This window comes from Salvelinus fontinalis, chromosome 3 (assembly GCF_029448725.1).
Source record: "Salvelinus fontinalis isolate EN_2023a chromosome 3, ASM2944872v1, whole genome shotgun sequence".
Lineage (NCBI taxonomy): Eukaryota > Metazoa > Chordata > Actinopteri > Salmoniformes > Salmonidae > Salvelinus > Salvelinus fontinalis.
The window spans coordinates 21,658,823-21,681,352 of NC_074667.1; the positions used below are offsets into that span (position 1 = coordinate 21,658,823).

The following is a 22,530-nucleotide window of genomic DNA, read 5'->3' on the forward strand; positions in this document are numbered from 1 at the left end:
ACATCTCAAGGATGATCAATGGAAACAGGATGCACCTGTTTTCGAGTCTCATAGCAAAGGGTCTGACTACTTATGTAAATAAGGTATTTCTGTTTTTTATTTTTAATACATTTGCTAAAATTCTAAAAACCTGTTTTCGCTTAGTCATTATTGTTTATTGTGTGTAGATTTGATGAGGGAAAAAATTATTTAATCAATTTTAGATTAAGGCTGTGACGTAACAAAATGTGGAAAAGTGAAGGGGTCTGAATACTTTCCGAATGCACCGTATATGTTGAAGAGGGTGGGGCTCAAGATCAAATCACATACACAGGGTTAGCATATGTTAATACAAGTGTAGCGAAATAATTGTGCTTCTAGTTCCGACAGTGCAGTAATATCTAACAAGTAATCTAACAATTCCTCAACAACTACCTAATACACACAAATTTAATGGGGTGAATGAGAATATGTACATATAAGTATATGGATGAGCGATGGCTGGGCGGCATAGGCAAGGTGCAATAGATGGTATAAAATACAGTATATACAGTGGGGCAAAAAAGTATTTAGTCAGCCACCAATTGTGCAAGTTCTCCCACTTAAAAAGATGAGAGAGGCCTGTAATTTTCATCATAGGTACACTTCAACTATGACAGACAAAATGAGAGAAGAAATCCAGAAAATCACATTGTAGGATTTTTAATGAATTTATTTGCAAATTATGGTGGAAAATAACTATTTGGTCAATAACAAACGTTTATCTCAATACTTTGTTATATACCCTTTGTTGGCAATGACAGAGGTCAAACGTTTTCTGTAAGTCTTCACAAGGTCTCTCGGGCCCAGCTTTGATGCACCTGTACTGAGCTCACCTTCTGGATGATATCGGCGTGAACAGGCAGTGGCTCAGTTGGTTGTTGTCCTTGATGATCTTTTTGGCCTTCCTGTGACATTGGGTGCTGTAGGTGTCATGGAGGACAGGTAGTTTGCCCCCAGTGATATGTTGTGCAGACCGCACCACCCTCTGGAGAGCCTTGCGGTTGAGGGCGGTGCAGTTGCCGTACCAGGCTGTGATACAGCCTGACAGGATTCTCTCGATTGTGGATATGTAAAGGTTTGTCAGGGTTTTGGGTGACAAGCCAAATTTCTTCAGCCTCCTGAAGTTGAAGAGACGCTGTTGAGCCTTCTTCACCTCACTGTCTTTGTGGGTGGACCATTTCAGTTTGTCTGTGATGTGTACGCCCAGGAACTTAAAACTTTCCACCTTCTCCACTGCTGTCCCTTTGATGTGGATAGGGGGGTGCTCCCTATGCTGTTTCCTGAAGTCCACAATCATCTCCTTTGTTTTGTTGACGTTGAGTGAGAGCCTGTTTTCCTGACACCACACTCCGAGTGCCCTCACCTCCTCCCTGTAGGCTGTCTTGTCGTTGTTGGTGGTCAAGCCTACTACTGTTGTGTCGTCTGCAAACTTGATGATTGAGTTGGAGGCGTGCATGGCTACGCAGTCATGGGTTAACAGGGAGTACAGGAGAGGGCTGAGCACACACCCTTGTGGGGCCCCAGTGTTGAGGGTCAGAGAAGTGGAGATGATGTTTCCTACCTTCACTACTTGGGGGCGACCAGTCAGAAAGTCCAGGACCCAGTTGCACAGGGCGGGGTTGAGACCCAGGGCCTCCAGCTTGATGATGAGCTTGGAGGGTACTATGCTCTTGAATGCTGAGCTGTAGTCAATGGCAGCATTCTTACATAGGTATTCTTTTTGTCCAGATGGGATAGAGCAGTGTGCAGTGTGATGGCTATTGCGTCATCTGTGGACCTGTTGGGGCGGTATGCAAACTGAAGTGGGTCTAGGGTGGCCGGTAAGGTGGCGGTGATATGATCCTTGACTAGCCTCTCAAAGCACTTCATGATGACAGAAGTGAGTTCTACGGGGCGGTAGTCATTTAGTTCAATTATCTTTGCCTTCTTGGGTACAGGAACAATGGTAGCCATCTTGAACCATGTGGGGACAACAGACTGGGATAGGAAGTGATTGAATATGTCCGTAAACACACCAGCCAGCTGGTCTCCGCATGCTCTGAGGACGCGGCTAGGGATGCTGTCTGGGCCAGCAGCCTTGCGAGGGTAAACACGTTTAAATGTTTTACTCACGTCAGCCATGAAGAAGGAAGAAGGAGGGGGGGGGGGTCTTTGTTAGCGAGCCTCGATGGTGGCACTGTATTATCCTCAAAGCAGGCAAAGAATGTGTTTAGTTTGTCTGGAAGCATGACGCCCGTGTCCGTGACGTGGCTGTTTTTGTTTTTGTAGTCCCTGCCACATACGTCTCATGTCTGAGCCGTTGAATTGTGACTCCACCTTGTCCCTGTACCGGCATTTCGCTTGTTTGATTGCCTCGCGGAGGGAATAACACCACTGTTTATATTCAGCCATATTTCCAGACCTCTTTCCATGGTTAAATATAGTGGATCGCGCTTTCAGTTTTGTGCAAATTCCGCCATCCATCCACGGTTTCTGGTTAGGGTAGGTTTTAATATTCACGGTGGGTACAACATCTCCAATGCACTTCATTACAAACGCATTCACCGAGTCAGCGTATAGGTCAATGTTGTTCTCTGAGGATGACCGGAACATATTCCAGTCTGTGTGAACAAAACAATCTTGAAGCGTGGCTTCCGATTGGTCAGACCAGCGTTGAATGGTTCTCGTCACTGATACATCCTGTTTGAGTTTCTGCCTATAAGACGGTACGAGCAAGATGGCGTCGTGGTTGGATTTGCCGAAGGGAGTTTGGGGAAGGGCTTTGTATGCATCACGGAAGTTAGAGTAGCAGTGGTCGAGAGTATTAGCCCTGCGTGTCGTGCAATCAATATGCTGGTAGAATTTAGGTAGCATTGTTCTCAAATTTGCTTTGTTAAAATCCCCAGCTACAATAAATGCAGCCTCTGGATATATAGTTTCCAGTTTACATAGAGTCCAGTAAAGTTCCTTGAGCGCCGTCTTGGTGTTCGCTTGAGGGGGAATGTACACAGCTGTGACTATAACTGCCGAGAATTCTCTTGGTAGGTAAAATGGCCGGCCTTTGATTGTAAGGAATTCTAGGTCATGTGAGCAGAAGAACTTGAGTTCCTGTATGTTGTTATGATTACCCCATGAGTCGTTAATCATAAAGCATACACCCCCGCCCTTCCTCTTCCCAGAGACGTGTTTATCTCTGTCGGTGCGATGCATGGAGAAGCCCGGTGGCTGAACCAATTCCGACAACAGAGAGCCATGTGTCTGTGAAACAGAGAATGTTACAATCTCTGATGTCTCTCTGGAAGGCAACACTTGCTCGAATTTCGTCTATCTTGTTGTCAAGAGACTGGACATTGGCGAGTAGTATACTCGGGAGCGGTGTTGTGTATCCCGTTGTGTATTTCTGTATTGTTTTAGGGATTCGCCATTGTGAAGGTGTAGGCTCAGGTTTTCTGGGTCTCTGTCACGCCCTGAACTTAGAGAGCCTTTTTATGTCTATATTTGGTTTGGTCAGGGTGTGATTTGGGTGGGCATTCTATGTTCTTTATTTCTATGATTTGTGTTTCTATGTTTTGGCCGGGTACTGTTCTCAATCAGGGACAGCTGTCTATCGTTGTCTCTGATTGGGAATCATACTTAGGCAGCCTGTTTTGTCACCTTAGGTTGTGGGATGTTGTTTTTGTTAGCTCTGGCGAGCCTTCAATACGTTACGTTGGTTGTGCTTGTGTTGTTTTGTTTGGTGTTCGTTTTTTTAATAAAGAAGCATGAACATCTACCACGCTGCACCTTGGTCTTCTTCCGACGAGCGTTATAGTCTATGTTTTTGTTTGGATAGGTTTCTCAATTTATTTCTTAATTTTTTGCATTCTTCATCAAACCATTTGTCATTGTTGTTCATTTTCTTAGGTTGTCTGCTTGACATTTTTTGATTTGATAGGGAAGCTGAGAGGTCAAATATACTGTTTAGGTTTTCTACTGCCAAGTTTACACGTTTTGTCCAGGAAGTTGTCTGAAAGGGATTGAATTTGTTGTTGCCTAATTGTTTTTTGGTAGGTTTCCTTCCATCTATAGCATTTCTTAATATTATGCAGTTCCTTTGGCTTTGATGCCTCATGTTCATGTAGACTGTGATTTGACTGTGATCTGATAGCGGTGTCAGTGGGCTGACTGCGAACGCTCTGAGAGATTCTGTGTTGATATCAGTGATAAAGTAATCTGCAGGACTACTGCCAAGGGATGAGCTGTAGATGTACCTACCATAAGAGTACCCTCGAAGCCTACCATTGACTATGTACAGACCCAGCATGCGACAGAGCTGCAAGAGTTATGACCCGTTTTTGTTGGTTGTTTTGTCATAGTTGTGTCTAGAAGGGCATATTTGGTAGGGAATGCTGTCACCTCCAGGTAGGTGTGCTAAGAGTATCAGGTTATTGTCCATTTCTGGCATTTAGGTCGCCACAGACTAGTACATGTTCCTGGGCCCGGAAATGGCTGATCTCCCCCTCTAGGATGGAGAAACTGTCATCGTTAAAGTATGGGATTCTATTGGCGTGTAGGTAGCACACATGAGGACATTTTTCCTTATTAATTTCTAGGCAGATGTAAAATGTTCCTGTTTTGACTAATTTAATAGAGTGGGTTAGGTCTGATCTATACCAAATTAGCATACCCCCAGAGTGTCTTCTCTGTTTCACACCTGGTAGTGTGGGGGATGGGACTACCAGCTCTCTGTAACCTAGAGGGCAACCAGTGGCTCCCTCTCCTCTATACCATGTTTCTTGTAGGATGACAATGTCTGTATTTCCACTTTATTTGATGAAGGCTGGGTTCCTGCTCTCTCTTTAATTAAAGCCATCAGCTGTGTTCTTTTGCTACAATATCATGTCAGGGATATCAGCACATCACAAAGAGCCTCCTTAGAATAACAACGAGTGTGCCCGGCTCAGGTTACTGCCATCCTACACCTCCTACCTTCCCTCAGTCCCTCAGTCCCTCAGTCCCCCATCCCACCTCTCTCTCTCCCTCCCTCTCTCCCTGTCATTCTCTCTCTCCATCTCTCCCTGTCATTCTCTCTCCATCTCTCTCCCTCCCTCTCCCTCTCTCCCTGTCATTCTCTCCCTCCATCTCTCTCCCTCCCTCTCCATCTCTCCCTGTCATTCTCTCTCCACCTCTCCCTGTCATTCTCTCTCTCCATCTCTCCCTGCCATTCTTTCTTTGCTGTTGGTGTCCTTCTCTTGTTCACACGGATGCTAATTCCAACCCGAGTTAAGTGTGCGTAAAGGGAACGTAATTCCTTTTTTATGCACATTTCTCTCCATGCGAATTCTGAGCTTGAACTTAAGTGTGAAAATAGCATGCTATTCACCCGCTATTAGTTTGGTTTGGATATCAAATAAAAAATGAAGGTATGGCGGAGGTGTGTCTACAGATACGCCGTATTCTGACCTTGACTTAATTCCCCTCATAATTCCACCACCTTAACGCACAATGAAATGATGAATAAGGTTGAGCAACCTGTCGGTTCCAAATGGAACCACATCTACTTTCTTTTTCCCGATAGAAGTAAAAGCATTCTCCATGCACTGTATTGATAAGAGCTATACAGTGGGGAGAACAAGTATTTGATACACTGCCGATTTTGCAGGGTTTCCTACTTACAAAGCATGTAGAGGTCTGTAATTTTTATCATAGGTACACTTCAACTGTGAGAGACTGAATCTAAAACAAAAATCCAGAAAATCACATTGTATGATTTTTAAGTATTTATTTTGCATTTTATTGCATGACATAAGTATTTGATACATCAGAAAAGCAGAACTTCATATTTGGTACAGAAACCTTTGTTTGAAATTACAGAGATCATACGTTTCCTGTAGTTCTTGACCAGGTTTGCACACACTGCAGCAGGGATTTTGGCCCACTCCTCCATACAGACCTTCTCCAGATCCTTCAGGTTTCGGGGCTGTCGCTGGGCAATACGGACTTTCAGCTCCCTCCAAAGATTTTCTATTGGGTTCAGGTCTGGAGACTGGCTAGGCCACTCCAGGACCTTGAGATGCTTCTTACGGAGTCACTCCTTAGTTGCCCTGGCTGTGTGTTTCGGGTCGTTGTCATGCTGGGAGACCCAGCCACGACCCATCTTCAATGCTCTTATTGAGGGAAGGAGGTTGTTGGCCAAAATCTCGCGATACATGGCCCCATCCATCCTCCCCTCAATACAATGCAGTCGTCCTGTCCCCTTTGCAGAAAAGCATCCCCAAAGAATGATGTTTCCACCTCCATGCTTCACGGTTGGGATGGTGTTCTTGGGGTTGTACTCATCCTTCTTCTTCCTCCAAACACGGCGAGTGGAGTTTAGACCAAAAACCTCTATTTTTGTCTCATCAGACCACATGACCTTCTCCCATTCCTCCTGGATCATCCAGATGGTCATTGGCAAACTTCAGACGGGCCTGGACGTGCGCTGCAGGATTTTAATCCATGACGGCGTAGTGTGTTACTAATGGTTTTCTTTGAGACTGTGGTCCCATCTCTCTTCAGGTCATTGACCAGGTCCTGCCGTGTAGTTCTGGGCTGATCCCTCACCTTCCTCATGATCATTGATGCCCCACGAGGTGAGATCTTGCATGGAGCCCCAGACCGAGGGTGATTGACCGTCATCTTGAACTTCTTCCATTTTCTAATAATTGCGCCAACAGTTGTTGCCTTCTCACCAAGCTGCTTGCCTATTGTCCTGTAGCCCATCCCAGCCTTGTGCAGGTCTACAATTTTATCCCTGATGTCCTTACACAGCTCTCTGGTCTTGGCCATTGTGGAGAGGTGGAGTCTGTTTGATTGAGTGTGTGGACAGGTGTCTTTCATACAGGTAACAAGTTCAAACAGGTGCAGTTAATACAGGTAATGAATGGAGAACAGGAAAGCTTCTTAAAGAAAAACGAACAGGTCTGTGAGAGCCGGAATTCTTACTGGTTGGTAGGTGATCAAATATTTATGTCATGCAATAAAATACAAATTAATTACTTAAAAATCATACAATGTGATTTTCTGGATTTTTGTTTTAGATTCCGTCTCTCACAGTTGAAGTGTACCTATGATAAAAATTACAGACCTCTACATGCTTTGTAAGTAGGAAAACCTACAAAGTCGGCAGTGTTTCAAATACTTGTTCTCCCCACTGTATGAATTAGTAAGCCATTTGGATAAGGAGATTGTAAATATAAATGACAATTCTTTTATATTTATTTCACCTTATGATCTCTGGAGACAAATGTGAAACCAGTCACATGGCAGCAAACTGAAGCATGTCAACATATCACCTTTTCCACAGTGAAGTTGATGAAATGTTGGCCTTATAACTTGCAGATATGAAATGTGGAGACCCAAGCTATTAGGCTTCTGTAGCCATGTGCAAACGACAGTATAGTGCCAAACCTACCGAGTTGATTTATGATTTCTAGAATTATATGCCCAGACTTTTCACGGTATTTTCTAAACAATTTGTTACATGTTTAAATATTAGCCACTATCGTTAGCCACCGTCAGTAATACCAACATACATTTATAACTGTCATTTTAGTCTTAGTTCCTTACATTTTGCATCATTCCATTACATCGTTAGTTCACCTTTCTTTCCTCTGTCATGCTTGTGTGGTTGTTCCTGAGGATCGCTAGCAATAGTGGATCATATTAGGCTAACGTAGTACAACCTATTTGACTCATTATTTAATGCAGACCATAAGTAGCAGTTTACATTTACATTTACATTTAAGTCATTTAGCAGACGCTCTTATCCAGAGCGACTTTAAACCTGTAGCCTGGCCCACGTTTCACAACGACTGGGCAGTTGTCATACATTTCCATGATTAGTGAGAATTAGAATAGATTGAGGACTACTGATCAACCCCTACTGTACACTTTTCTCACCTTCCAATATATCATGGATTAAACAATTTAATATGGCAACTTTCAGGACAAATCAAACCACTGTGTTTTTTTATCCGCCAATATATTTCATGCATAAAGGCTCTCCAAATCTTTTTTTAAATTCATGAATACTTTCCTAACCCTAAATAATATACAATATCAGAGTATATTTAAATTGACCGATTGGTACTGAAAAAGTACTGAATATTTTCCTTGCCAAAAAAACTAGACCGATATTAAAAAAAAAAAAAAGCGTCCTTTTAAGCATTCTAGTACAGTTAAATAGTTAACACACACACGGACGCAGCGGTCTAAGGCACTGCATCTCAGTGCAAGAGGCATCACTACAGTCCCTGGTTCGAATCCAGGCTGTATCACATCCGGCCGTGATTGGAATTCCCATAGGGCGGCGCACAATTGGCCCAGTGTCGTCCAGGCCGTCATTGTAAATAAGAATTTGTTTTTAACTGACTTGCCTAGTTAAATCCAGTCATTCCTCTGGTGATGTAGAGGTTAACCCAGGCCCTGCAGCCCCAAGCATCACTCCCATTCCCCAGGCGCTCTCATTTGTTGACTTCTGTAACCGTAAAAGCATTGGTTTCATGCATGTTAACATTAGAGGCCTCCTCCTTAAGTTTGTTTTATTCACTGCTTTAGCACACTCTGCAAACCCGGATGTCCTAGCCGTGTCTGAATCCTGGGTTAGGAAGGCCACCAAAAATCCTGACATTTCCATTCCTAACTATAACATTTTCTGCCAAGATAGAACTGCCAAAGGGGGTGGAGTTAGCCTCCAGCAGTTCTGTCATACTATCCAGATCTGTGCTCAAACAATTTCAGCTTCTACTTTTAAAAATCGACCTTTCCAGAAACAAGTCTCTCACCGTTGCCGCTTGTTATAGACCCGATTCATTCCCCAGCTGTGCCCTGGACACCATATGTGAATTGATCGCCCCCATCTATCTTCAGAATTCGTACTGTTTGGTGACCTAAACTGGGACATGCTTAACACCCCGACCGTCCTACAATCTAAGCTAGATGCCCTCAATCTCACACAAATTATCAAGGAACCTACCAGGTACCATCCTAAATCTGTAACTATGGGCACCCTCATAGATATCATCCTGACCAACTTGCCCTCTAAATACAACTCTGCTGTCTTCAACCAGGATCTCAGCGATCACTGCCTCATTGCCTGCATGCGTAATGGGTCCGCGGTCAAACGACCACCCCTCATTACTGTCAAACGCTCACTAAAACACTTCAGCGAGCAGGCCTTTCTAATCGACCTGGCCCGGGTATCCTGAAAGGATATTGACCTCATGCCGTCAGTAGAGGATGCCTGGTTGCTCTTCAAAAGTGATTTTCACTCCATCTTAACTTCTTCGGGGAAGGGGGCAGCATTTTCACTTTTGGATAAATAGCATGCCCAAATTCAACTGCCTGCTACTCATCCCCAGAATATAAGATATGCATATTATTATTATATTTTGATAGAAAACACTCTGAAGTTTCTTAAACGGTTCGAATCATGTCTGTGAGTATAACAGAACTTATGTAGCAGGCAAAACCCCGAGGACAAACCATTCAGAATATTTTGTTGTTGTTGAGGTTACTGTCTTTCCAATGAACTTTCATTGGGACACCAGATTTCTAAGGGACTTGTTTGCAGTTCCTACCGCTTCCACTGGATGTCACCAGTCTTTGGAAATTGGTTGAGGTTTTTCCTTTGTGTAATGAAGAAGTACGGCCATCTTAAATGAGGGTCACTTGAAGTAAATTGTTTGAGAGAGGGACATTACCAGAAAAGTTGCGTCAGTCTGTTTTCTTTTTGTATTGAACACAGATCATCCCGTCTTCAATTTGATTGATTAATAATGTTTAAAAATACCTAACGTTGTATTACAAAAGTAGTTTGAAATGTTTTGGTAAAGTTTACATGTAACTTTTGATATACACTGCTCAAAAAAATAAAGGGAACACTTAAACAACACAATGTAACTCCAAGTCAATCACACTTCTGTGAAATCAAACTGTCCACTTAGGAAGCAACACTGATTGACAATAAATTTCACATGCTGTTGTGCAAATGGAATAGACAAAAGGTGGAAATTATAGGCAATTAGCAAGACACCCCCCAAAACAGGAGTGATTCTGCAGGTGGTGACCACAGACCACTTCTCAGTTCCTATGCTTCCTGGCTCATGTTTTGGTCACTTTTGAATGCTGGCGGTGCTCTCACTCTAGTGGTAGCATGAGACGGAGTCTACAACCCACACAAGTGGCTCAGGTAGTACAGTTCATCCAGGGTGGCACATCAATGCGAACTGTGGCAAAAAGGTTTGCTGTGTCTGTCAGCGTAGTGTCCAGAGCATGCAGGCGCTACCAGGAGACAGGCCAGTACATCAGGAGACGTGGAGGAGGCCGTAGGAGGGCAACAATCCAGCAGCAGGACCGGTACCCTTTTTTTTTGAGCAGTGTATTTTGTAGTGACGTTGCGCAAGTTGGAAGCTGTGTTTTTCTGGATGAAACGCGCCAAATAAATGGACATTTTGGATATATATCGAACAAAAAGACCATTTGTGATGTTTATGGGACATATTGGAGTGCCAACAAAAGAAGTTCGTCAAAGGTAAGGCATGAATTATATTTTTATTTCTGCGTTTTGTGTCGTGCCTGCAGTGTTGAAATATGCTACTCTCTTTGTTTACTGTTGTGCTATCATCAGATAATAGCATCTTATGCTTTCGCCGAAAAGCCTTTTTGAAATCTGACATGTTGGCTGGATTCACAACGAGTGTAGCTTTAATTTGGTATCTTACATGTGTGATTTAATGAAAGTTTGATTTTTATATAATTTTACGATTGCGTCCCACCTACCCCAGAGAGGTTAAATAAGCATTCCCCATTCAAAAAATTGTAGAACTAAGAACAGATATAGCCCTTTTTTCACCCCACACTTGACTGTCCTTGACTAGCACAAATCATCCTGTGGCGTTCTGAATTAGCACCGAATAGCCCCCACGATATGCAACTTTTCAGGGAAGTCAGGAACCAATATACTCAGTCAGTTAGGAAAGCTGAGGCTAGCTTTTTTTAAACAGAAATTTTCTACCTGTAGCACTAATTCCAAAAGTTCTGGGACACTATAAAGTCCATGGAGAATAAGAGCACCTCCTCCCAGCTGTCCACTGCACTGAGGATAGGAAAAACTGTCACCACCGATAAATCTACGATAATCGATCATTTCATTAAAGCATTTTTCCACGGCTGGCCATGCTTTCCACCTGGCTACCCCTACCCTGGCCAACATCTCAGCACCCCCTGCACCAGCTTAAATCAAAACGTGTAAAAAGGAAATAGATTTCCTAAGTCTGAATCGGGCCCATGATGAACCCCATTTTCAAACCCCCAAAAACATTTCAATACAGACTAAACTTTTCAACTTCTCTCTCCCCCCTTCTTTCTCTCTCTTACCCTCTCTTCCCTCTCCTGCAGCAACTGGACCTCCATTCCTGTCCCAAGACCATGGTGTTCATCATCCACTCCTTCCTCTCCGCTAAGGTCAAGCGGCTAGGCTTGTTAGCATGATAACCTCCCCCACCCTCCCTGAAAAACCACCGAACCACCCATGCGTATTTACACGCAGCCATGACTAACGTTAGGAGGATGTGACGTCACTGCAGAGGATATGATGTCACCGCTCTGTTTCAAACCTCACCAAACTCTTACCAAGGGCCACCGTTGGTCAGAATCAAAGTGGGAAGCGAGTGGATTGAAGATATACTGTACCTGCAATAATGATGCTTTCAAAGGTCCTTATCAGTCGTAAGGGCAACATCTGTCCTAAGAGGATATTAACTTACGAGAGCCAAAAGTACACTTATGACAGCCTACATAGCACTGTTGCCAAGATCAAGGGGCTAAATGTTTGAATTGCATTTGATTGTTTCATGGGTCATAGCATGTCCGTTGTCATAAGTGATAAGTCAATTGATATAACCTCTCAGAAGTGGTTATAACAGGCACCATTGATTTTACAACGGCTTCAAAAAAAGTTACACAATTTTAAACTGTTACATGCACTATTGACTGATTGTGTTGAACTATTCAGAGGGTTTACTGTTTTGCCATAAAACATTTGGAGAACCATTATTTTATGTCTGCTATTAGAGCAGTTTTCCAAGTACTGATTCAGATACATTTTGAGTGCAGCGAAAAGCCTTTTGACTCTGCATTTCTTTAGTAGGTTTATAAATGTTTCCCTTAACCAATATCAACATGAAAATAACTTAAAATGTGCTTTCTGACATATAGTTTAACACCTAAATCCAGACATTTAGATACAGGCACCAAACGGATTGTTGCCACTGTAATTTCACTTAACAAAAGCTCCACCCTCCAACTAACTGGAATTACTTTATGCATAAGATTACTATGCATTTATAGATACAGTATATACAGAATTTGATGCGTTATCATTTCTGTCAAAGGAGTGCATACTACGACTTCTTTTGATTTAGGAAGTTGTCCCTCAAAACTAGATCGTTTGAGCAAAGATCGATGGAATGGTTCTCCCATAGGTATAACCAGCCATATAGGTGTATGTAACTCTATAGTATACGTATATGTATGTATTTGGCTCTGGGTATAACATTATCAATGAATACATTGAAAGTGTTTCCTATTAAAAGAGTTATCAGAGTATATGCTACAGGTACTGAGTTGTGTTATATTTAAACCTTTTTTAAGTCCTAGTTGAATACACATTATGTTCTCTTCTTAACAACTACAGCCAAAATCGCTGATGCATTTCAACGATATAAGCTTGTTGGGGACTCATGATGCAGTTTTTATACAGTGTTAGTCCTTTTGTTAGGAGTGTGCATTTACAGAAATCACACCAACTTAAAATGAACAGAGATGGGGTCTATAGTTTACATGACAATCTGTGTTCAATTGCCCCCATTTCTTTTGTGTCAACGGACTATTCACTACTCGTGGCCTTCTCTCTACAATGCTAAACAAACCTAAATTAATATATATTTCAAACTAAAACTTGTTTGCTTTCAATAAGAAACATTTATTGTATATTCTTATTTCAACAAAAGGTGTGCCTTGCAGGGTTGTTTGTATATAAAAGTGTAATAAACTTTGATTGTTAACTTTTACAGGGTTTTATTGGTAGATCTTTAGATATCAGTTTGATTAACAAGCTGCATATGTAGTAGGGATCCCGCCCCCAAAAGTGGAGTAGCTGGAGTGTACTGTGTTATTTTGGAAGCAGTGCTTTCCTAATAACTTCAGTGTACTGCAGTTGAAGTATAACTGGGTCATTCCATGAGTAGCGTACGTTTTGCTTCCCTTTGATATTTTAAGTAGACATTTTTCACAGATATTTAAGCCTGTTATGTTAAGTGAACGGCCCTTTAATATAGACCATATGGGGAAAAAATTAAATCTGACTTGCTAATGTGCCAAATATCTGCATCCCTCATGTTTTTCAGACTTCTAGGAACATTTTAACCCACTTAATTGGCACTTACTATAATCTTTTTATTTATTTAACCGTTTGAGTTAGGAAAACATGTTTTTTATGAAGTTGAACATGTGTTCTTTATGACAGAATGTTAAAATTAGGTGAAATTAATAGGTTTTTTTGGACCAAGTTTCACTACCCGAAAGGTACTCTATTGGTGGATTGTACTGCAGTTAAACTTCCTCTAACAGCAGTTATATACTGCAAAATAAGCATACTGCACAACAGAAAAACAGTGTTATTTTGGACACAGTACTTGCAGTATAGTGTACTGCAGTTATACTGCACTCTAACTACAATCTTTTTTTGTAAAAGGAACGTACGGGCAACCCAGGATGGGAACCCGAGTCCACTTCATACCCACAAAGCAAAATTTTGACATGCCATCAAATGAACTATCAAGGTAGTCCTCATTGGATGGCCATGGCTTCTTTCTCTTCCAAAAATGTACCATGGTAGTACATAGAGCTGGTCAATAGGGCCAAAAAGAGCTGGGAGATAGAGACAAAAAGACCTGGCCGATAGGGACAAAAATCCGTAATGCGATAAATTGCCTGAATTGATGCGATAGTGATGAATAGAATGATAAGTTTATAACAATGTGCGCCACAGTTTTTTATATTTTTTATTATCCTTCAAACTACTACTACTAGTAGCCATTGGTTGTAGCCATCAAAAAGGGGTCCACGGCCCCAAAAAGATTGAGAACCGGTGGTCTAGTAGTGTAGTGTACCCGATTAAATCTTTGGATGTGAATAGGGTACGGTGAGAAGAATGTAGTCTGACACCTTGAAGATAAGGTTTAAAATAATGTTTATCTGGTGCTTCTCTCTTCAATACAGTTTTCAGTTGTCTCTCTCTCTCTCATTCAACTAACTAGTCTACTAAATAGCCATCATACTAAGCAATTTGTAAAAAGCTATTGATAATCATTTCTCATAAATACATTTTCATCATGTCATTTTCAGTTTTCTAAACATATCCTTAACAACCGCAAGTTACAATTGCGGTACACTGTGTGAACCTTCGTTGGAGTCCTCTGTTTCTATGCTAATAGGTTTTTATAAATGAATTAAACTATCAAAACGTCATAAAAAAAGAACAACAATAATATTATTACACTCCGCTTAACTTGGTGTTTCCTATCCTATGCTTTATAACTTGCTCACCGCAAAGACGTTGTATAGCACACTGTATTACTTATACAACAAGTATAAGGACCGGACATGAGACAGGAGTAGAAATTAACGTGGGCGTTCTGTAATGCATTTCACAGGACAAGACATTCCAAGCATTCCAATGTACTTAAGGGACATTGGAATTCCCTCTTTACTTTTGATGCCTCATAAGGAAAAAGTAAATATTCACTGTTTTGCATATTATTTTCTTTAGTTTCTTTATAGTCCTCATTTTTTTTTTATTTTTTTTTTTTTACATTATCCACTTTTTCTCCCCAATTTCGTGGTATCCAATTGTTAGTAGTTACTGTCTCATCTCTACAACTCCCGTACGGGCTCGGGAGAGACGAAGGCCATGCGTCCTCCTAAACACAACCCAACCAAGCCGCACTGCTTCTTAACACAGCGCGCATCCAACTCGGAAGCCAGCCGCACCAATGTGTCGGAGGAAACACCGTACACCTAGCGACCTGGTCAGCGTGCACTGCACCCGGCCCGCCACAGGAGTCGCTAGTGCGCAATGAGACAAGGATATCCCTACCGGCCAAACCCTCCCTAACCCGGACGACGCTAGGCCAATTGTGCGTCGCCCCATGGACCTCCCGGTCACGGCCGGCTGCGACAGAGCCTGGGCACCAGAGTCTCTGGTGGCACAGCTAGCACTGCGCAGCAGTGCCTTAGACCGCTGCGCCACCCGGGAGGCCCTTTATAGTCTTTATCTTTAAGTAACATATCTTTTTTTACCAGAACAGTTCTCCCAATGTAACAATGTAACTTTTCAGTATAACCTTTCCTGAACTAGGGAAAGAGGGTAGAATGCCTCAGTTCTCACTTAACACTGGGTTGTATTCTGCCCTAATGTCTGAGGTTAGTCTCTAAACCAAATGTTCAATCTTTCAGGGGGTCGTCTTTCTCTTGCAGGCTAATGACGACGTACAGGTGAGTCTAAAGTCACATTGTATGGCCAGACTAGGGTACAACAGCACCCCGAGTAGGCACTCTGACTGTTTCAAGTGATATCTGTTCGAGAACATCGATAGTAACATGTTTTCACAACAAAACATATGTCATTAAACTGTTGACAATCCCTCTCTTTATGCGCTCGGGAAAGGAATGAGGGAGAAAGAGGAGGAGATGAAAACATACAGTGGTGAGATATTCTGTAGCTAAGGTAATGCATCGACCTGTTAATTCTGAAAATATAAAAAATACCCTATTACTAGGCTATTCAAAATCAAATGCAAACTCACTATAATTCTAGGCTGACTGTAAGCCGCCCTGCACATCAATGAGCCAATAGCATTGCCTAGGTCTATACGTTCTCTCCCAGACTCATGGATAGAACGTTTGGTGGGTAGCACAAGGTAACCAGTCCATCCAGTATGCATAATAATACAGTCCACACTTAATTAAGGTGGTTACTAGAATTTGTTTAATTTTGAAGTATAGGCTAGACCAATGTAACAAAACATCTTAAATCTGCCATGCGTAATTAGGCTATGTATTGTATAAGGGCACAATCGTTATTTAAATTAATAATAACATTATCGGGCTTGGGCTTCATATATAGGCCTATACCTATGCATGTTTGGATGTTTTGAATGAATCACCACCTTAGAAAGTCCATTTTGCTGTGTCAGGCTTTGAAACAAGACCCACAACGACCATGTTTTCCACTCAGTTTCAACCTGTTTTGTTGAACTTCTTTCTTCAAATTGATCGAGCACGGTGAGATGAGTTTTAAAAACATGATACCGTTTTAATGATAATTGTTGGATGTGATTTTCATTTCACTTGCATTGATGTCAGAGGAACAATAGAGCGCTGAGTACCGGGCCATTAGCAACCTGACGGTCGTTAGCGAGTCGGGTGCTACCAACACATATCCAGAGTGCATAAGAGGAGATTACCGTGACAAAATGTTACTGCGGTCATGACTCATGACTGCCAGTGTGGCAGTAATATGGTCATAGCACTGACTTTATGTACTGGATTCCGTTTGCTTCCTTGAATGACAGGAACTATTGAGACAACAGTTTGAAGGGCCATTATCGCTAACACTCCTGACGGAAGACTGATCGCAGTTCTTTGATGGCTCGCTCAGCTGAAGTGCTCTTCATCACTGTGACCTCAGGCCGTTTGCTGTGTGTGTCGACTACGATTTCGAAATAATATATACCGTGTGTATATACACAAAAAATATATTTTGGAGATTGGAAATGAGGAATACAATTACACCGATAGAAGCCGCAATCTATCTGCAATATTAAAGCTGATCTTCCCCCTAAAAAAAATACATCAAATAAAAAATAACATATGGTCCTCCAGTGGGCCTGCATAGTCTATGTGGACTCGCTGCCAAGGCTCCTCTGGGAAGCTCCATGGGTGTAGCGACGCTAGCTTAGGCATGTTCCTCATAATTTGACATTGCACAACATGACTTAGCCTTGTCTTCGATAGCTGCGCTCAAGCCTTTTGCCACCAAAAGTAGCTGCATGCAATTTCCTTCATTGGCACCATGCCAAAGTGCCCTGAATGGACTTCTTCACATACCTGCTTTCTCAGTGGCAGTGGTATGATGACTCGAAAGCCCCATAACGAGCATCCGGACTGAACTGTGAGCTCGTTTTTGCTCACCGGGTAAGGCTTGAGGCTGTCCGACAGCTCCTGTCCTTTCCCACGATTGACAATGTCCATGACCACAGACGTCACCGGATCACTGCAGGTGAACTTCTTCACTTGGGCTGACGTAACCGGGGTGTTCATCACTTCCTTGAAGTAGAAGATTTCAGCCTGGGAGTGCTCTGTGTGGTGTGCGACAGGTAAGGGAAGCCTTGGGAGGCCGTCTGCATTGCAGTGATGCTTAGACATTCTATACTTGATGTTGTACTGGTGAGCAGATATCAGTAAGGCCCATCGCTTCATGCAGCTGGCTGCAAGCGACGCAATGCTGGTGTGGGGACCAAAGATGGAAGTAATTGGTCTGTCAGCAGTGTGAATCGTTGTCCAAACAGAAATTGATGGAATTTTTTAACTCTGAACACGATGGCGCTCTATCTGTGCTTAATTGCTCTTGGCTCTCATGATGGCATGATGTGTGAGACAACAGCACCAACACATACGGTGATGCATCACATGCCAACTGTAATGGCAAGTTGGGGTTGAAGTGGGTTAGGGCCTCTGACTGAGCTAAGGCTGTTTTCACTTGAAGGCCTCCTCACAACTGTCTGTCCACTTCCACGGTTTGCACATGCAGCGGCTTTGGCATGTTAGCTAAGTCCGGCACAAACGTTGCGTAATATGTCAGTAGTCCTAAGAATGATCTCAGCTGATTCACAGTAAGAGCTTCCATGATGGCGCCATACTGAGCCCCGAACTGTCGATGACGTGGCCCAGGTACTCAACGGAAGGCCGGAAAAACTCACATTTGTCCTTCCGGACCCTCAATCCGTACCTTTCCAGTCTCTGTAGTGTAGCGTCCAGATTTCTCAGGTGCTCCTGCTCGTCTTTGCCGGTGTTGAGTAGATAACATTGGACCCTGGTAACATTGGACCGTGGTGAGCCCTCTCCGTATCTGGTCCATAGCTCTCTGAAACAAGACTGGAGCTGAGGTGATTCCAAAAGGAAGCCTCCGGTACCTGTACAGTCCTATGTGAGTCACTATGGTCAACAGTTCTTGTGACTCTTGGTCAGCATGCATCTGTAGATAGGCCTGACAAGTCTTTCTTACTGAATTTGTGTCCTCCAGCTAAACCAGAAAAGAGGTCATCATTGAGGGGTAATGGATAGTTTTCATCAGGGTTAACGGTGACTTTGAAGTCGCCACAGAGTCTGAGGGCTCCGTCTTTTTTCAGGAGTGGAACGGCGGGTGTAGCCCATTCACTAACACCTGGATCCAATGCTCCACTTCTAACTAATTTGTCTAGCTCACTTTAAACTTCGGGTTTTATGGCAAATGGCTCTGGCTTTGAAGCATTTTGGCTTGCTGTCTGGTTTTACGGTCAGTTTAACATTTATGTCCTTTATACTGCCAAGTTTTCCATTGAACACAGTGTTGCTTCAATATCCCTTGTAGGTTTGAATTATATGAATTTCATGCCAGTTTGATCTGTTCCAGCCAGGTTTGTCCTAACAAAGCTGGATGGTTGCCTCTCATGATGTAGGGTGGTAGATTTAACTTCTGTTTGTTGAGCTCCGTTTCCATTGTCTGAAATGGGCAAAATATGCAAATATTCTTCCACTTCAGACAGGGTATCACTTTGTTCACCCTCTGTGTGCTCCATTTTATGCTCTTTCTTTTTGTACTTCCTGAAGTCACTTTTCGTTTGTTCGGTACTTTTGTTTGATTGTGTCTTTTAGTTTTTGCGTGCACGTTCAATGTGACCCTTTTGGCCACAACTTCTGCAGTATTTGCACCAACACTTCTCCGTTTGGCGACCAGGGACCTCATTTATAACCATTGCGTAAATGTCACACTAAATATATGCGTGCTCCATTTCAGAAAAGTCTGGGCATGTACAACAATATTGAGATTATAAACTTGCTGCACGTCCATACATACGCATGTCTTCGTTATAAATCAACACCTGTGGTAAAACGCGTGAATGAGCATTGAAACAACACCGGGAAAACACCTCCATTCACCTTTTATGGTGTCAATAATGCCCTTTATTTGCTGTATATTTGGGAACTATTGGGATTAGGTCATGGCATGCAAAAGACAAATTGTTGTTCAATATTTAGTTTATCAATAGATTATTGGGTTTCAATGTCCTGCCTTGGTATAGGCTCTGAGATTAAATAGGCAATGATGTCGCGCTCCTATCGCATGCACAGCAATACTGTAACCTACCCATAATGTCAAATATTTGACATAAACTACCAGTCTATTCACTGTGTTGGCAAAATGTTTTAATCTAATCTAATGTTTTAATCCCCCATTTGCGCAAAATACTTACTTGTAATACAATATTTCAACCATTAGCAGATGTGCATACGCATGGTCTAGGGTTGGGCGGTATCCAGATTTTCACTTCATCATACCATCCTTCTCTCGCCCTGGGATTTCAGTTCACAAGGGGCCGCCAAACAAATCACAAAAAAGGGCGCCTATTACCAGAATGCTAGCAAAATCAGCACAAGTAATAGCGAATTTCCATGGAGGCTGCTAGCTACATATGCTATCGAGCGCAAATGGGAAAAAAATAATTGCAAATACAGGCAATCCAGCTCAAAGTTATACGTATATAGGTAGGATCTACCTAATTACATTTTTGGTGAGTTTGGACATTTTCAAATCAAATCTAATTTTATTTGTCACATGCGCCGAATACAACAGGTACACACCCCTGAGGGGCCCCCGTGTTGAGGATCTGCATGGCAGATGTGTTGTCGCCTACCCTTACCACCTTGGGGCGTCCCGTCAGGAAGTCCAGGATCCAGTTGCAGAGGGAGGTGTTTAGTCCCAGGGTCCTTAGCTTAGTGATGAGCTTTGTGGGCACTAAGGTGTTGAACGCTGAGCTGTAGTCAATTAACAGCATTCTCACATAGGTATTCATTTTGTCCAGGTGGGAAAGGACAGTGTAGAGTGCGATTAAGATAGCATCATCTGTTGCGGCGGTATGTGAATTGGAGTGGTTCTAGGGTTTCCGGGATGATGGTGTTGATGTGAGTCAAGACCAGCCTTTCAAAGCACTACCGACGTGAGTGCTACAGGGCGGTATTCATTTAGGCAGGTTACCTTTGCTTTCTTGGGCACAGGGACTATGGTGGTCTGCTTGAAACATGTAGGTAGTACAGACTCGGTCAGGGAGAGATTGAAAATGTCAGTGAAGACACTTGCCAGTTGGTCCGCGCATGCTCTGAGTACACATCTTGGTAATCCGTCTGTTGACCTGTTTAAAGGTCTTGCTCACATCGGCTACGGAGAGTGAGAGCTTTGTTTGCATCTCTGTGTGTGGAGTAAAGGTGGTCTTGAGTTTTCTTTCCTCTGATTGCACACGTGACATGCTGGTAGAAATGAGGTAAAACAGATTTAAGTTTGCCTGCATTAAAGTCACCAGCCACTAGGAGTGCTGCTTCTGGATGAGCATTTTCTTGTTTGCCTATGGCCTTCTACGGCTCGTTGATTTCGGTCTTAGTGCCAGCGTTGGTTTGTGGTGGTACATAGATGGCTATGAAAAATATAGATGAGAACTCTCTTGGTAGATAGTGTGGTCTACAGCTAATCTACCAAGAGTGTTTTTGTGCAAATGAACAAAGTTTGATGCAAAGTTTTGACAGTACTGGCTCTCCAACAGCATGTCAACAGGGTGTGTCTGTGTGGATTCGCTAGGACAACGGGCCTGCCTGCTCTGTTTGGAGAAGAGGGGGGAGGAGCAGACAGACTGACAACAGAGAGGAGAAAAAAGCACCGGACTGAGGGGCAGCTCCGGACTGAGTGACGGCTCTGGCAGGTCATGGCTGGCTGACGGCTCTGGCAGGTCATGGCTGGCTGACGGCTCTGGCAGGTCATGGCTGGCTGACGGCTCTGGCAGGTCATGGCTGGCTGACGGCCCTGGCAGGTCATGGCTGGCTGACGGCTCTGGCAGGTCATGGCTGGCTGACGGCTCTGGCAGGTCATGGCTGGCTGGTGGCTCTGGCAGGTCATGGCTGGCTACCGGCTCTGGCAGGTCATGGCTGGCTGCAGGCTCTGGCGGCTCCTGCCTGGCTGGCGGCTCCTGGCTGGCTGGCGGCTCCTGGCTCGCTGGCGGCTCTGGCGGCTCCTGGCTGGCTGGCGGCTCTGGCGGCTCCTGGCTGGCTGGCGGCTCTGGCGGCTCCTGGCTGGCGGGCGGCTCTGGCGGCTCCTGTCTGGCGGGCGGCTCTGGCGGCTCCTGTCTGGCGGGCGGCTCTGGCGGCTCCTGACTGACGGACGGCTCTGGCGGCTCCTGACTGACGGACGGCTTTGAAGGCTCAGGACAGACTGGCGGTTTTGAAGGCTCAGGACAGACGGGCGGCTTTGAAGGCTCAGGACAGACGGGCAGCTTTGAAGGCTCAGGAAATGTAAAACACCTGCCCCTGATTGAGAACCATATCAGGCTAATGCAATGAACCCAACATAGAAACACATAACATAGAATGCCCACCCAGCTCACGTCCTGACCAACTAAACAAGGCTAAACAAAGGAAATAAGGTCAGAAACGTGACAGTATTGAAAAACCATCCCATGGCTATTTCCAAATACACCGTATATACGGTATACCTCCCAAGCCTAGCATGGTCTAAAGTTTGCGGGGAGGTGAGCACATTCTCACGTCAAGTTAAATTTGGATAAATGCCAACTTTATAAATGCCAACGCACATTTTGGGGGTATATTTTGTAGGTATGCACGGTTTGTAAATGAGGCCCTTGGTTTCCCACAGCGATAGCATGGCTTGCCTTGTTTTTTAATCCGTAGATAATTTATGCACTTGGGCCGATGCACTTAGCTGCTGTGCGTCTTTATTTGTCATTTCCATTGACGTACTCACTTCTATTGCTCTCTGCAGTGTTAAGGTACTCCCAGTAAAAAGGTGTTTCTGAATTGCCTCACTGCATGTGCCACACACTAACCTATCACATATAGTGTCACTCTGTCATCGCCCAAATTCACAGTGTTCAGATAACTGTTTCTGAAAGAGAGCGACATACATTTGAAGTCGGAAGTTTACATACACCTTAGCCAAATACATTTAAACTCAGTTTTTCACAATTTCTGACATTTAATCCTAGTAAAAATGCCCTGTTCTTGGTCAGTTAGGATCACCACTTTATTTTAAGAATGTGAAATGTCAGAATAATAGCAGAGAGAATGATTTATTTCAGCTTTTATTTCTTTCATCACATTACCAGTGGGTCAGAAGTTTACATACAC

General features: G+C 43.4%; 1 protein-coding gene across 1 annotated transcript in view; it reads left to right on the forward strand.

The window, feature by feature from the left end:
• Nucleotides 1-13,091, forward strand: part of LOC129840945 (alpha-1-syntrophin-like) — a 63,362-nt gene extending 50,271 nt beyond the window's left edge. The window contains exon 8 of the mRNA XM_055908998.1: nucleotides 11,419-13,091. Within this exon, the coding sequence (XP_055764973.1) occupies nucleotides 11,419-11,511 (93 nt within the window). The 3' untranslated portion in view covers nucleotides 11,512-13,091. The remainder of the gene's footprint in view (nucleotides 1-11,418) is intronic.
• Nucleotides 13,092-22,530: the final 9,439 nt, after the last annotated feature.